The following is a 15,142-nucleotide window of genomic DNA, read 5'->3' on the forward strand; positions in this document are numbered from 1 at the left end:
TGAATCACACACAATTTCTAATCCACTGTAATGTGGCTTTAAATGAGCTACATCTAATTAACCTTTTAATGATCTTCCTAATCTTAGTTTATTAATGTTGTGTATTTTAAAGAAGTCTCATGATTTAAGTAAGCCAAAACTAGTGGTGTGGGCAGATGGTAGAAGGAACAGCATCACAAAACCTGCCACTCAGTGTAACAGATGACCGTAGCAGCCCAGAACTATCCCTTTGTTCATTTTGCTAATGAGTGTCCTCATTGCTGTGGGAGTCTGCATAGTTAATTACTTGCAGTCCCTACTCCCGACGGATGGTGGAGACAGAGCTAAAGGTTAACCTGGCAAGAACAGGAGCCGTGGATGGCTACGTGGAGAAACGTCTGTGTGTTAAGTGTTTTCCTTACGCGAGATTTTTAGAAAAAAATCAATTTAGGTGTTAGCTGCTACCAGTTAAAAATTTACGCTTCACCTGAGTAATTCAAATAGTTCTTGTTTAGTTTATGGTAATGCGCACTCATGTAATCCACTGTGGATGTTCAAATTGTGCCACTGTTAGGAAATGTATGCGTACGCCTATTAAGTCAAATATTGTTTGTTATTTAACAGCCTTCTTAGTTCATAAATACACTCTGTGGTAATCGCAAATTAACCATATGGGACAAGAAATTAATAACTGGATTCCCCCTTAGTAAGAAAACGGTGTTGCTTATTATTAGATATTTTAATTAAGAATGAATTGAGCTCAAGTAATTTAAATGAAATGGTAAATCAAACTAGTGAAAATTTGTAATTGGGCTTAGTACAAAATTTCACAACATTATTTTAAATATTAACTCCAAAATAACTACATTACTAAGTTGTTTGTTTTTAAAGGAATTATTAATGTAATACAAAACATGTAGCCATTTATTTTTCTTTTAAAAACATTATGATCACAGAGGAAAATATTTTAATAACTTACTTTCAAGTATCTCTAAAGTTAAATAAATGTACAATGCCAAAAGGAAAGCAGCATACTGAGAGGAATGATATCGTTTTTGAGGGGAGGCTTTATTCTTGTGTATTTGTAACTGTGGCATTGCTATTCAGGTTATAATTCATCTAAAGATTACTTTAAAGTTCAAAAGTATTTCCAGTTTCTATCAATTTTGAAGCAAGGCATTCTATCTCTTTTAGTCTAATACGATGACTTTTAAGCATACTCTTTAATATTTTGAGATGGTATAATCAGCCTAATATTTTACCATAATTAAGCATAAAGTTCTGCAACATGTCACAGTTTCCCCAATCCATTACATCTTAATTTTAAAAATGTGTGGCAGTAAAATGTAGACAGTCGTAGCGAGTATATTCAGATGTTTTCGTTAGCTTTGAAACAGACAAGAAGAAGAAGAAAAGAAGAGTAGCTGTCCCAATAAGCTTCTATTGCGTAAGAAAAAACCTCTCCCATAATGGACATGGCAAGATTTAAACAAAAGACTCACATAATAAAAATGTAAATGAGTTTGCTTTACTAAAACTATAACTTTAAAGTCTTTTGTTGTGAGTTATCCTGAAACCTTCTTACAAGGTAATCGCTGTTTGCATAGAGATTTAAACCGAAGTCTTCAATAGCATTAAACGCCTGCACAGCCCCAGTGTGACAGGCATGCAAAGCCATGTTAATGTTCAGAATATGAATTGCCTCTGGGTGGCTCCTCCACCAAGCAGAAAACCAACTGTGTGGATATCCGTGTGCCTGATGGACTCCATGCGGCTCCCAGCCTGAAAACGTCACCACTTTGACATGTGATGTGCTCCTCATGACACTGGCAGCGCTGACACTGGAAAATGCCACAAAGGCAACAAGCCCCCCTCCTTAACCATGCACTTTGCTACCCCCTGGCGCTGCCCGTCCATGGTCTCCCCAGTCTGCCTAGTTACCGGCGGACAGCACTTCAGACACACACAGGAGGAAGTGTGGGTGGAGTGGCCCAGCTGCCTCCCCGGACACAGCTTCCATAATGAATTGACCTGAATGATGAGGGCACACAAACAGTATGATATGCATTATTCCTGTCAATAAAATGTCCCCATGTGCTGTGGTCTTTGTACAGAATGTACTGCAGCCTTTCTTCCAGCAAGCTCTATTTAATCCCCTCTTTTTACTATTCATATTATAAGTGTGTAATAGAATTCAGAAAATTATATGATAGCTCTTCTGTATCTGTATTGTCTTGTGTTGCATATTTAAATTCTTGGCTCCCTGCTTAGAAATATGGAATTCCCCATCTTTCAGGACTCTTTGGCCATAGAGACCAGCTCTGCAAAATCAACTCCAGAAAAGGAAACTTTAGACTACAGAGTGGAAAATGAGAGACTGCTTCAAGTCATTTTGGAACTTGAAGATGAAATCCAACTCAATCTAAAAGAAAATTCAGTATTAGGTGACATTTTGAAATCACTTTTAAAGATAACGTATATGTTGGGCACTTCATAAAATTCATAGCTATGTTCATCTTCTCCAAACATACATTTGTCTGGTTATTTGCATTTAAAAGATCAGTTTGATAGCCATCTTTGCTTTTATTTAAAGTGGCATCTCTTGCTTGGAACAGAGAATATATTTTATATATAAATATTATAATTATACTCTTCAGCCATGTCATTTTATTTTAGAGCATTTTTTAAAATTTTATTTTCAAGCCAAGCATTGATGTTTGAAAAAAAAATGTGCTAATCAATGCTCTATTTCACGTAGACATATTATACGCAGATAAAAACTTTTGACAATTTCTGTTTTATATGCTTAATTATGTAAAATGTGTAACATTTAAATGCCTATAAACACGTATTGGGATATGCTTTGTGGAGAAACAGTTAGCCCTTCAGGAAAACATGCTTTGACTTACTACTTAATTATCTTTAATTTTTGATAGATTTTAAGTACAAATTTTCATTTGTATACTTGTGCCCCCCTTTTTCTACATGCCATAAACATTGGTAAAAGTTGCATTTCAATCACCAGAGTTAGATTGTTTTAAGTATTTTTCACTTACTGTTGTCTTTGATTTTATGCTAATTATATAATGTTGCCCTTAATCTTGCAGTATGAAAAACAATGACTAAACAACAAGAAATTCACAAAATATTGATAAAATCATTTATATTACAATGTCCCTTGAATATACAGTTATACTGTGCCAGTGTAGTTTTGCTTTTCTTCTGATGTGGTGTAATAGTGTTTTTTTAGGTTTTGGTAGTTCTGACTGAGTCAGAAAGTGCCACCTGCTGAAACACTTTGTATAGGCTGTGACTAACAGCAAAAGTGTCCCTTGCAAGTATTGATGAAAAGCTTTCAGCCCTCGGCCACACTTGGATCTTGAACTTAGTTCTTAATCTCTATCTGACCAGCCGTCTAAACAGCAGGAAGAAGGCTGTGAATGTCAAGGGCAGTTGTGAAGGTCACAGTCCTGCTAGGACTTGCGTCCACCATGCCTGCCAGTGGTGTACAGCCTGCCCGGAAGCAGGCAGTTTGAATACAGGGCATAAGCTTGTAATTTCATGGTTGGTCTCTCTCTCCTTTTGTTTACAGAAGATGAAATTATAAGTCTGAAAGAGAAGGCAGAAAAGGATCATAGAACCATTCAAAAGGTACTGTAACTTTTTTACATTGATGAATGACCCTTTTAAATTGAAATATCAGCCCAGTTGGTGAAATAACATTGTGCCCCGCTTGTCCTGTGATGTAAAGTCAATATCTATATTTAATGTCTCTCGTTATTTGGGTAGGGTCTCTAGTTACAAATAAGGATTCCATCCTGCTATTGACTTAATGTATAGATACTTTTTTTATTTGAGATAACTGTGTGTCTACCTTGATGAGTGTGAGGAATCAAAAAGTTACATAACACAGGGAGGACAAAGATGAGTTTGTGGAAACATTATATTGTTAAGAGTGAGCTGTCATATTCTCAGGGCAGCTGTTGGTTTATGTTCATTTTTTCTGTATATAAATGAACTGGGCTTTTGTTATCCAGGAAACTGGCTTTTAGAACAGGGAGCTCTTTTGCTGTGCAGATCCAGACTTCCTAGTGCATTCAGGGCAGCAGGACCCGCGGTTCCCGCCCTGCGTGCACAGGTCAGGCGCTCCTGCTTTGTGCTTTCTTAACTCAATGAGCCACCCCTACTGCAGCTTTCAAAACACTTTTCTGTGGGAGTTGGTCTTCCCTGCTGTACTGTAAGCCCCGCGAGTGCAGAGGCTGCATTGTCTCAGTCTCTGGTGGGGCCCCAGTGCCGAGCACAGTGCATGGCACACTTCAAAATACTCCTGGAGATGTTCATGGAATGAAAATGTATTTAGAATCCATAAGATTTGCAGAATTTACAGATGGAAAAGTGGATTTACTTCCCTGAATTATTCCAAATAAACATAAATTCTTGCTGCAAACTGAATCAAGTTTTAGTTTTTGAATAAAAATTAATTAAAATTAGATAAAATTAAAAATTCAGTTCTTCAGCCACACTAGCTACATTTCCAGAGCTCAGTTGCCACATGGGCCTAAGTTTAGGTTCAGATTTCAACCCGATTTTGCAATTTAGGGTACTCTTATGTTTTAGGTGAAATTACTGTCAAGAACTATATTTTAGAGACATGGTTGCCCTGATGGGTCAGATTTTGGGGATGTTTTCTCTGGTAAATGAATCTGTCATAGAGTTTCACAAAGTGACCTTCCTTTCTTGTGCTTCCCCGTTTGCAGCGGTGACCATGCAAACCCCTTTCTTACAGAAATTACAGAGTCTGTAAACGGTCACACTTGCCTTTTTTGCCATCAAACTCTAAGGTTAAAATAAAATCTCAGCTTTCAAATTTCACTTAAGAACCTACAAGAGAACCGTCTCCTTTTATTTAAATGTTTCTAAAGCTATTCAGTCTCTCTGTCACTGGGAGAGGTGGCTTGTTTAAGCTTTCTCTTCTCTGTGAGGAGTACAAGAAATTAAAGTAAAAAAAGTCTCACCGTTTAGCCACCCATTAGAAAGAAACATACCCTGGGAGTGGCCAGTTATCCCCATGCGAGCTTAAATATGTCAGTTAATTACTGTCTCTGCTTTCCAGGTCAGCACTGCCCAGTGGTAGCCACTAGCCACGTGTGGCTACTGCGCACTTGAATTGTGTCTAATGTAACTGAGACACTGACTTTTTAATTCTATTTAATTTTAATTTTTTGAAATTGAAATTTAAAAACTGATACTTGTTTCAGTTATTGGAAAGTCTTTGTCTATTTTGAACAACTTGGGCATGTGAATTTACTTTTTCATCTGTACATGTTATGATTTTTATGAACTTACCCTGTGGATAGAATAAGAAATGTATGTGAAAGTGCTTTGTCAACTGGAAAGCACACCAAGAGCTGTTGAGCAAATGAGAGCTGATATTTACTGGTTTATTTCCAATATCCTTCACTAGATCAAATCATTTATCAGTGTTTATCAAGTGCCTTTTGGTGCCATGCATTATTGCCAAGATAATATAAATACAATATGTATTGTATATTTTACACACACACACACACACACACACACACACACACACACACAGGTGGCCCTGCTGTGGAGGAAATCAAGTCTAGGGGGAGATATTAAACTATAGGGCAATGTGATAAGGACTATGAAAGTATGTACATAGAGAAGAGATGCTTGGCTTTACCTGGAAGGTTCTATGAAGGGCTCACAAACAGTTCCATACTTACCTCACACTCTTACTTGAGCTGATTTTTCTAGGTAGGTAAGAGCTGCGTACGAGTCGAATACATAATGCATGAGGTATGACTGTGGACCTGTTTGTGATTTGCTATGGCTAGAGTTTGAGGAAGACATCTGGTGGGGCCATGTGCTGAGTATTTGTGTTGGAAAGAGGGGAAATCCAGGGAATAGGGAAGTGGTAAGCAAGTAATGGAAGAATGGGAAGGGCAACTCTGAAGCCTCTGGATAAGTCACATGTTCCATTTTTTTAGTCATAGATGCAATTAAAAGCAAGTTGAAAATGGGACTGAATTTAGGAAGGCTGACCTCTTGCCATCTGGGCTAAGAATGATCAATTATGGGCTTCAGTAGCTTTTTTGTTTTAGTTCCAATAAGCTAATAACAGCTGACTCTGTATTCCAGCCGCGTCACAATAAGAATTTCCTTCTGGGAGGGAGACAGATCAGCAGTCAGAGGTCACACCCCAAGGTGTGATCGGCTTCAGGACGCAGGCAGCAGTGGGACAAGCCCCAGCCTGCGGGGTGAGGGACCGGGGAAAGCTGGAGGAAGGACACTGAGTTAATCCTGGAAGAGAGGTTAGAGTTCCAGGAAAGGATGAGAGGGAGGTGCGCAGGGTGAGGAACATGCGAAAGGGAAGTAAGTGCATGTGATTTGCAACAGCAAAATGGTATGTGAGCATAAGCAGTGCTGAGAAGCAGGACACATGTCAGAGAGTTATATTCATTCCAAGAGGCTTTGGATGACCGTCTGAGTGCACTGGGGAGCCCTGAACGTTGAGCAGGGTTCGATTTGTATTTCCTAAAGAAAACAAATGGGAGGGAGGGAAATCTGGAGCCAGAGTGACCAGTTAAGAGGTTACTTGGATAAACCATGGAAACTAGAAAGTCCTAAAACAGCATAAGGCCAGTGATGTTGGGGATAACAGGGAGGGATGTGCTCAACAGGCGATTAGGCAGCAGTGGCTGTGGTCATTGATAAGGTTGGAGGCCTGAGAGATGTCACTGAGCTTACCTTTACTCCTTGTCATCAGAAGAGGGGACATTCTTCTTTGCTCTGACTCCTCCTCTTCCTTATTCTCTTCTGGGACCTTTCTACATCAGCCTTTTTCTCTCTTGTGCCTTTCAAAGACGTTGCCCTTCACTGTCCTTCAAATATCATTTAAAAGAAAAGCAGCGCCTTTCTTACTCCCCCACCCCTAGTTTTTCCTGTTGATCAGGCCACAGTGAGATTCGGATTGTCCTTAATCATTTCCAATCTTTTTCCTTCTGGAATGTTCTGGTGTACATGACAGAACTATGCCCTACATCACAGGTGTCTTCTGAAACCGTGCTTACATCTGACCTTCACATAATTCTTCATCCCTTCCTAAGCAATGTCTGTCAGTGGTTTCCTCTCCTCCATTTCCACTGAAATACTGTTCTTGGAGATACTGTTTACCTCTGGTCTTACTCTTTTATTCTGGCTGACGTAGACTCTTCCATAACTGGCACATCTGTTTACCAGTGACTTCTAAACCTTTGTCTCCTGCTTCAGGTTTTCCCTAAACACCACCTCCTTAATTTCAACTCTGTCCTCATCCTCAATTTGGATGTACTTGCACTGGAAAGACTTCCTTAACAGTAATCCATCTCCTATGGCAATTAGGGACCCCTCTGTTCTCCCATATTCTTGGGACTATTTGCTCCCTTCAGGTCAGGAACTGTGTCTTGTTTGTTTATATTCTAATCAGCCTTCAAAAGTATTTGCTGAAAAATATCAAGACTCGAACTCATCACCCCTCAAATCTGGACTCTGCTGTACCTCTCATTTAAATTAATGACATTACCATCTATCCAGAGGGCCAGATGACAAATCTAGAGTCCTTCCCTACTCTCTCCTTCATATCTCGTATCTAATTGGTAACTAAGTGTATAGACTTTTCTTCTGACGTTTACCTCAAATCCCCTTCCTCTGCAACAGCATTGCACAGATTTGGTTGAAACCCTCATCATTTCCACAGGGTCTTCATTTTCTTGTCTCCATTCACCTTCTTCTTCAGATCTAGCTTCCACACGGCCTCCATGGTTATCTAATACCCTAGTCTAACGTGATGAGACCTTCAACAGTTTCCCATTGCCTTCAGTATAAAATCGGGTTACCCCAAAATGTACTGAGCAATTTAAAAATGTCAGGAACAACTAAACACTTTTATATTTGCTATCTCAAATTCTTTCCACAATAACACTGTATTATCCTAATTTTACAAATGAGAAAACTAAAGCTTGAAGCATAGAATTAACTCGCCCACACAGCTAGTAAGGAGCAGGACTTTGATTTAACCCAGAATCATTGCATCATTCTGCCTTTCTCTCCTAACTGTCGTGAGCACAGCCCCTTATAATATTACCCTGAACCTCCTTCTCCCTTCGTTTCTTGCCATTTGAGTGTGTAAGCGCCGTGGGTCTCACAACACCAAAGGGTTCCCAGTTCCTCCCCTACGCCATGCTTGTCTGTGTTTGCGCTGCTGTTTTGTTAGCTGTTTTCTCCACCTTCCTCCTTCTCCAACTTGTTGAATTTCTATTTATTTTTCAAGACCCTTGTCAATGACTACTTATGTTAAGTTGACACCAGGAATACCATATTCCGTTTTTCTCATAGTCAGGGTCTTATTATAATTGTGGTTGCTATGTTACATGGATTTATACTTTCATGCTTTTTCGCTACCCGAAGATTTGATTTCATATTTGTTCTTCTGTTTTGCATTGCTCTCCCTCCGTACTGCCGACGCTGCCAGGGAAGGGATCTGCTCTCGTTCGTTTTCATGCTTCCATAGCCAAACAAAATGCCTGGCATCTAAAGGTGTTTCCTACATGTTCATTCAATGAATGAATATATGAATTAATTGAATTGAATGGATGTCAACACCCAGGGTTGAATTTTATCAGTGTATATACCACACGCAAATTTAAAATACTGAGGCAAGTGGCCCCCTGCGGTAGATGACTCATGGCTGTTTTTGATTGCATGAAATATGGCTTGATCTGCATAGGAATATAGCACAAAAACCCAAAATAAGAGGTGGGTTCTATAAAGAGTAAATTGCTCTTTTTTACAAACTAGGACTTGCTTTACTATGTATTGATAGCACATTTTGGGGGTGAGGTGAGAAAGGTTATAAATAAATTGGCATTTCCTATGTATATTTTGGTTGCTTATATGACAAAAATATAATAATTATAGGTAATACATTGTTATTACATGGCAGTCTGTATACATTTAATTTTTTCTTTAATCATATTGGGATCCATTTTTCTGGTATTCAGGATCAAAATATATTTCACTAAATTTTTTGAAGGGTAAATTCAGCTGTTCTAATTTTTAATGAAAATATAATATTCTCTTTCAGTTAAAGGATGGTAGAGACAAATTAAGGCTTGAGCTTGATGCTGAAAAGTCATTAGTTCAAGAAATGGTAAGGTGATTTTCATTATATCCTAATAAACTTGAATTCAGAAACTTAATTTAATCATGAAAGTTTTATAAACTGTATTTGTAACTATTCTGTGATGTATTCATTTTCCCTTAATTAATAATCTAAGTGCATACATAATCATAAATGTTTAAAAATGATCACTAAAATATACCTGCTGTGTATAAGAGTCTTATGTAAATAGTATTATAATTTAAGCCGTGTACAAAATCTTTGGACTTTATTATAGAGAAGAATAAAACAAACATGAGAGTCCAATATTTTGAAAGATTTGCTATTTTTAGTTACAAGTTGCCGTGACAGCAAAAAAAGAGCCCAGTTAGATATTTTGGCATTCTGTGTTAGTCTCATAAGAAAACACTGCCTTTTTATGTTCTTTTAAGAGAACTTTCCAGACGGCTGGTCTTTTATTTTATCAGTTGACTACCCGCCCCCAGGACCCCCACCCCACCCCCCGCCCAGTTTATGGGGTTGTACTTTGGCTTTCAACTGATTAGGGCTAGTATGTCTTTGTTACAGTAAACTGACTGTGTTTATTATAATCAAAAATAAAACACAGCTTGACTTGCGTTCTAAATGTGCTTGAAAAGAATATGATACTGTTTAGGAGAGAAAAGGTTGTTCATAGGAAATCAACACCACTTCAGATATTGAAACATTCCCCTTTTTACAGCTTGTCACACTTTGTGCCAAGTCATGACTGTTTTTCTAACTCTGTTTTGTTACTCTCGGCACCATGTGTTTTGGGTTCCTTGTCATAGAAATTAATGCAAAACAATGCTCCTGGACTACAACAAAGCCTTCTATGAAACCAACTTGTGAATGCAGGCAAGAAAAAAATGATGGGTAGCTAGTCACAGAAACCATGTGTTAACAAATATGTTATTTTGAGCCCTTTAGTTTTCAATACCTGGCATATAAAAACCAGCACCATTATTTGCGTATACTTGGTGGATCTCTTCTGTCCCATCCTGCCCTCTTCTTTCCGAAGTCCAGGAGTTGCTTCTGAAAACAACTAAATGTGCATGTTGTCATTAAACTAGAAAGTGCAGTTACAGAGTGGGAAGCAAATGTTAGGTTGTCAGTTTGTTAGCAGTGTTAGACAAGAAATTAAACTACTTAATATGAAAGTTTGTGCCTATACTAGGAACAGACCCCATAGTTTTTTAATCACTTTTCCTCTTTATTTGAACTGTAAGCAGTTAACTGGTGCTATTCTATTGCCCACAGGGGAACCAACCATCTTTTATTTTGTTATTTAGAAGTTGTTGAACCTGCTTGTTGCCAAGCAGCAAGATCTTTCATCACAAAACCCACAACAGCACAAGAGCTTTAGTACCTCAGAACTGGTTTGGGGGTCCATGTTGTCAGTGAAGGGAGTGAGCTTATGAGCAAGGTTTCCATGGCATATCTTTGGGCCCAGCAAGGTCACTTTTTGGTGCTCTTTACCCATCCCCCTCCACCAAGACATTTTGTTATTCACTGGGAGGGAGGCTGGCTTTGTAGCTACTTGGACTTCCTTTGTTTCTTGCCAGAGTGCTTTATTCCAGAAATGAAGATTTGCGATTATGCCTAGATGGAGGAGTGGGAGAAGGTGGAGTAACCAAAGTCATTTTGTAAAAATTTAAAAACTTTCTCACTGAAGGGTTTTTGTTCTGTGCTTGCCTATATATTTTATTTTCTGACCTATTAAAAGCCTAGTTTAAAAGTCATGGAACTGGTAGTAAAAAGGCATGATCAATAAGAATAAGTAAGCAATAAAATATCCTCAGATAGGCTTTAAGGGAAGCATGTGAAATAATTTCTTATTTTCCTGTGATTCCTATACTTAGTGACATATGACCTTGTATTAGTTTTAGGTGTACAACAAAATGATTTAATATATGGATAAATTGCAAAATGTTACCATGATAAGTTTAGTTAACATCAATTGCCACACATAGTTAACAAAGGTTTTTTTGTGATAGCTATTAAGATTTATTTTCTTAACCACTTTCAAATATACAATACATAATATTAACTATAGTTACCATGCTGTACATTCCATCCCTCGGATTTACTTGCTTTATAACTGGAAATTTGTACCTATTGACTATCTTTGCCCCCTTTTCCCTGTCCATCCCTTGCCTCTGGCAACCACCAATCTGCCCCTTGTATATGAGGGTTTTTTTTTTAATTCCACTATAAGTAAGAGGACAAAGGATTCATCTTTACCTATCTGACTTATTTCTCTCAGCATAATGCTTTAAAGGTTCATCCATGTTGTCACAGTGGCAAAATTTCATTCTTTTTTATGGTTGAGTAATAGTCCATTGTATTTATGTACCACATCATCTTTATCCATTCATCTACTGATGGGCACTTAGGTTGTTTCCATGTCTTGACTATTGAAACTAATGTCGCAATGAGCATGAGGAGCATATATGTTTTCGAGTTAATGTTTTTTGATTCCTTTGGATAAATGCCCAGAAATGGAAGTGCTGGGATATATGGTAGTTCTAGTTTAAAATTTTTTGAGGAATCTCCATAGTGTTTTCCACAGGGACTGCACCAGTTTACCTTCCACCAACAGTGCACAGCAGTTCCCTTTTCTTCACATTCTTGTCAACATTACTTATCGCTTGTCTTCTTGGTGACAACCATTCTAACAAGTGTGAGGTGATATCTCATTGTGGTTTTGATTTGCATTTCCCTGATGATTTGTGACATTAAGAACCTGTTAGCCATTGGAATATCTTCTTTGAAAAAAAAAGTCTGCTTGAATCATCTACCTATTTTATAATTGGCTTATTTGGGTTTTTTGCTACTGAGTTGTATATTTTGGATATTAACCATTTATCAGATATATGATTTCCAAATATTTTCTTCTATTCTATAGGTGCTTTTTCATTTTGTTGATTGTTTCTTTTGCTGTGCAGAAGCTTTTTAGTTTGATGTAGTCCCACTTGTTTATTTTTGCTTTTGTTGTGCTTTGAGCACCATATCCAAAAATGATTGCCTAGATCCACGTCAAGAAGCTTTTTCTCACCCGGACTGTTGTGGTTCAGTGGATTGAGCACTGGCCTGCAAACCAAAGGGTTGCCAGTTTGATTCCCAGCTGGGGCACATGCCTGGGTTTCAGACCCGGTCCCCAGTAGGGGCGTATGCGAGAGGCAACCACACATCGATGTTTCTCTCCCTCTTTCTCACACCCTTCCCCTCTGTTTAAAAAGAAATAAATTTTTTTAAAAATAAGCTTTTTCTCTATGTTTTCTTCCAGGAGTTTTATGGTTTCTGGTCTTCTGTTTAAGCCTTTAAATTTTTAGATATATTTTGTGAATTGTTTAAGGTATAGGCTTAGTTTCATTCTTTTACACATGAATATCTAATTTTCCCAGCATGTTTTATTGAAGCATGTTTTCTCCATTGAGTATTCTTGGCTGCCTTGTCAGGTATTAGTTGACCACAGATGTATGGGTTTATTTCTGGGTTCTTGATTCTGTTTCATATCTGTTTTTATGCTAGCACCATACTCTTTTGATTACTATGCTTTATAATATGGTTTGTCATCAAAAAGTGTGATACCGCCAGCTTTGTGTATTTTTTCCCTTAGGATTGTTTTAGTTTTGGGGGGTCTTTTGTGGTTTTACATAAATTTTAGGATTTTTTTTTCTACTTTAAAAGGTGTCATTGGAATCTTAATAGAGACTACATTGAATCTATAGATGATTTTGAGTAGTATTGATATTTTAATAATAGTAATTCTTCTAATCCATCAACATGAGATATTTTTCCATTTATTTGTATCTTCTTTAATTTCTTTCATCAATGTCTGTAGTTTCATTGTAGAGATTATTCATCTCCTTGGTAAGATTTATTCCAAAATATGTTATTGTTTTTTATGCTATTGTATATGGGGCCATTTTCTTTATTTTTTTTCAAATAATTGTTAGTGTATAGAAATGCCACTAGTTTTATATGTAAATTTTATATCCTGTACTTCGATTTATCTTGAAGCTAACAAAAAAGAGTCCCCCTCAGCCCTGGCTTGTGTGGCTCGGTGGATTGAGCTCCAGCCTATGAATCAAAGGGTCACCGATTCATTTCCCAGTCAGGGCACATGCCTGGATTGCGGGCCAGGTCCCCAGTAGGGGGCACTCAAGAGGTAACCACACATCAATATTTCCCTCTCTTTCTCCCTCCCTTCCCCTCTCTAAAAATAAATAAATGAAATCTTAATTTAAAAAAAAAAAAAGAAAAGAGTCCTCATCAGGAAAATACCATAACTGAATTCTTACCCTTAACTGATTTTTCATCTCTGTCATCCTTGTGCACCTTATTTCTAGGAACAATCCAGACTTGAGATAGAAAGGAGTTACAAAGATTGTTCTAGACCCTCATTCTAGGGGCACAACACTGATCGTTACCATTGGCCTTGAGTCCCAAAACTGGGCTTCTTGTTGCCTGAATGCCCCCTAAGTCATCCTTCAAGTCTTCCCAGTCTTATTACATGTAACATGGTCACTAAATATGAAAACCGACATTTTGGTAACCCAGACATTTACTTTAAAAATATATATAACTATATTTCTGTGCCTAAGAACCATCACGTATTTTCAGTGGGACAGATAAATCCAAGACTGAAGAGGAGGGTCTCTAGTAGCTGTCGTGTCTTACATACCACCATGGTATGTTAGCTTTGAGGTTCAGATAACTTGTGTCTGTAATTACTGGTCTTCAGATCAAGGTAGACTGTACTCAAAGAACCTCATTTGCATCTGGACCTGAGTAAGATAATGAGATCCAGAATCAAGCTAATGCTATAATAGGATGAGATTTTTGGAAGCCTAGGGTGAGGGTAGTTATGTTTTGCATATGGGAAAGATGTAAAATGTTGGAACCAGGGGATAGATACATGTAGAAAAAACATCTGAGAAAGTCCAATACATATTTATTTATTTATTTATTTATTTTTAATCTTTTTTATTTTTTTCAATTACAGATGACATACAATATCACATTAGTTTCAGGTGTACACCCCAGTGATTAGACATTGTATAACTTACTAAGTGATCATCCCAATAGATCTTGAACCCGTCTGACACTATACATAGTTATTAGAATATTATTGACTATATTCCTTATACTCTTCTTTACATCCCTATGTCTATTTTGTAATCTATTTTGTAACAACCAATTTGTAATTTTTAATCCCTCCACTTTTTTCACCCATTCTTCCAAACCCCATTCCATCTGGCAACCATCAAAATGCTCTCTGTATCTATGAATCTGTTTCTGTTCTGCTTATTTTTGTTTCTTAGATTCAGTTGTTGTTAGACATGTATTGTTACCATTTTGTTCATATTTTTTTCCTTCTTAAAAAGGACCCTTTAACATTTCATATAGTACCAGTTTAGTGGTGATAAACTCCTTTAGCTTTTTCTTGTCTGAGAAGCTCTTTATTTTTTCTTCAACTCTAAATAGCTTTTCTGGGTAGAGTAATCTTGGTTGTAAGTCCTTGCTTTCCATCACCTTGAATATTTCTTGCCACTGCCTTATGGCCTGCAAAGTTTCTGTTGAGAAATCAGTGGACAATCTTATGGGAGCTCCCTTGAGGATAACTAACTGTTTTTCTCTTTCTGTTTTTAACGTTCTCTCTCTCTCTTTCCCTCTCACTGTTTTTCTTATAGGACCCATGGTGCAGCCTCCCCAGTCACCTGAGCTGGACACTCCAGGTGTGTCCCTATGTTGGCTGTGTGCACTGTCTTGTTGTAGTTGAGCCTTAGTTACTATTGGTATTCAAGGATTGACCCCCATACATATTGGCTGCAAGGACTGGCTGTGACTATGGTGGAAGAGCTGCTGTGCAGAAGTCAACCCTATGGAAAAGGACTTGCTTCAATGGGGCTTTGGTAATTCCCAAGTCTGCCCCTTTGTGTGCGGTGGGGTTGTAAT

General features: G+C 37.8%; 1 protein-coding gene across 1 annotated transcript in view; it reads left to right on the top strand.

Moving 5' to 3' along the window:
• Nucleotides 1-15,142, top strand: part of CUNH10orf67 (chromosome unknown C10orf67 homolog) — a 121,414-nt gene that overhangs the window by 34,486 nt on the left and 71,786 nt on the right. The window contains exons 6-8 of the mRNA XM_054594705.1: nucleotides 2,276-2,423; nucleotides 3,572-3,630; nucleotides 9,125-9,190. Of these exons, the coding sequence (XP_054450680.1) occupies nucleotides 2,276-2,423; nucleotides 3,572-3,630; nucleotides 9,125-9,190 (273 nt within the window). The remainder of the gene's footprint in view (nucleotides 1-2,275; nucleotides 2,424-3,571; nucleotides 3,631-9,124; nucleotides 9,191-15,142) is intronic.

The sequence above is a fragment of the Pteronotus mesoamericanus genome, unplaced genomic scaffold (genome assembly GCF_021234165.1).
Source record: "Pteronotus mesoamericanus isolate MK-2021 breed Mesoamerican mustached bat unplaced genomic scaffold, CSHL_Meso_final contig_130, whole genome shotgun sequence".
Taxonomy (NCBI): domain Eukaryota; kingdom Metazoa; phylum Chordata; class Mammalia; order Chiroptera; family Mormoopidae; genus Pteronotus; species Pteronotus mesoamericanus.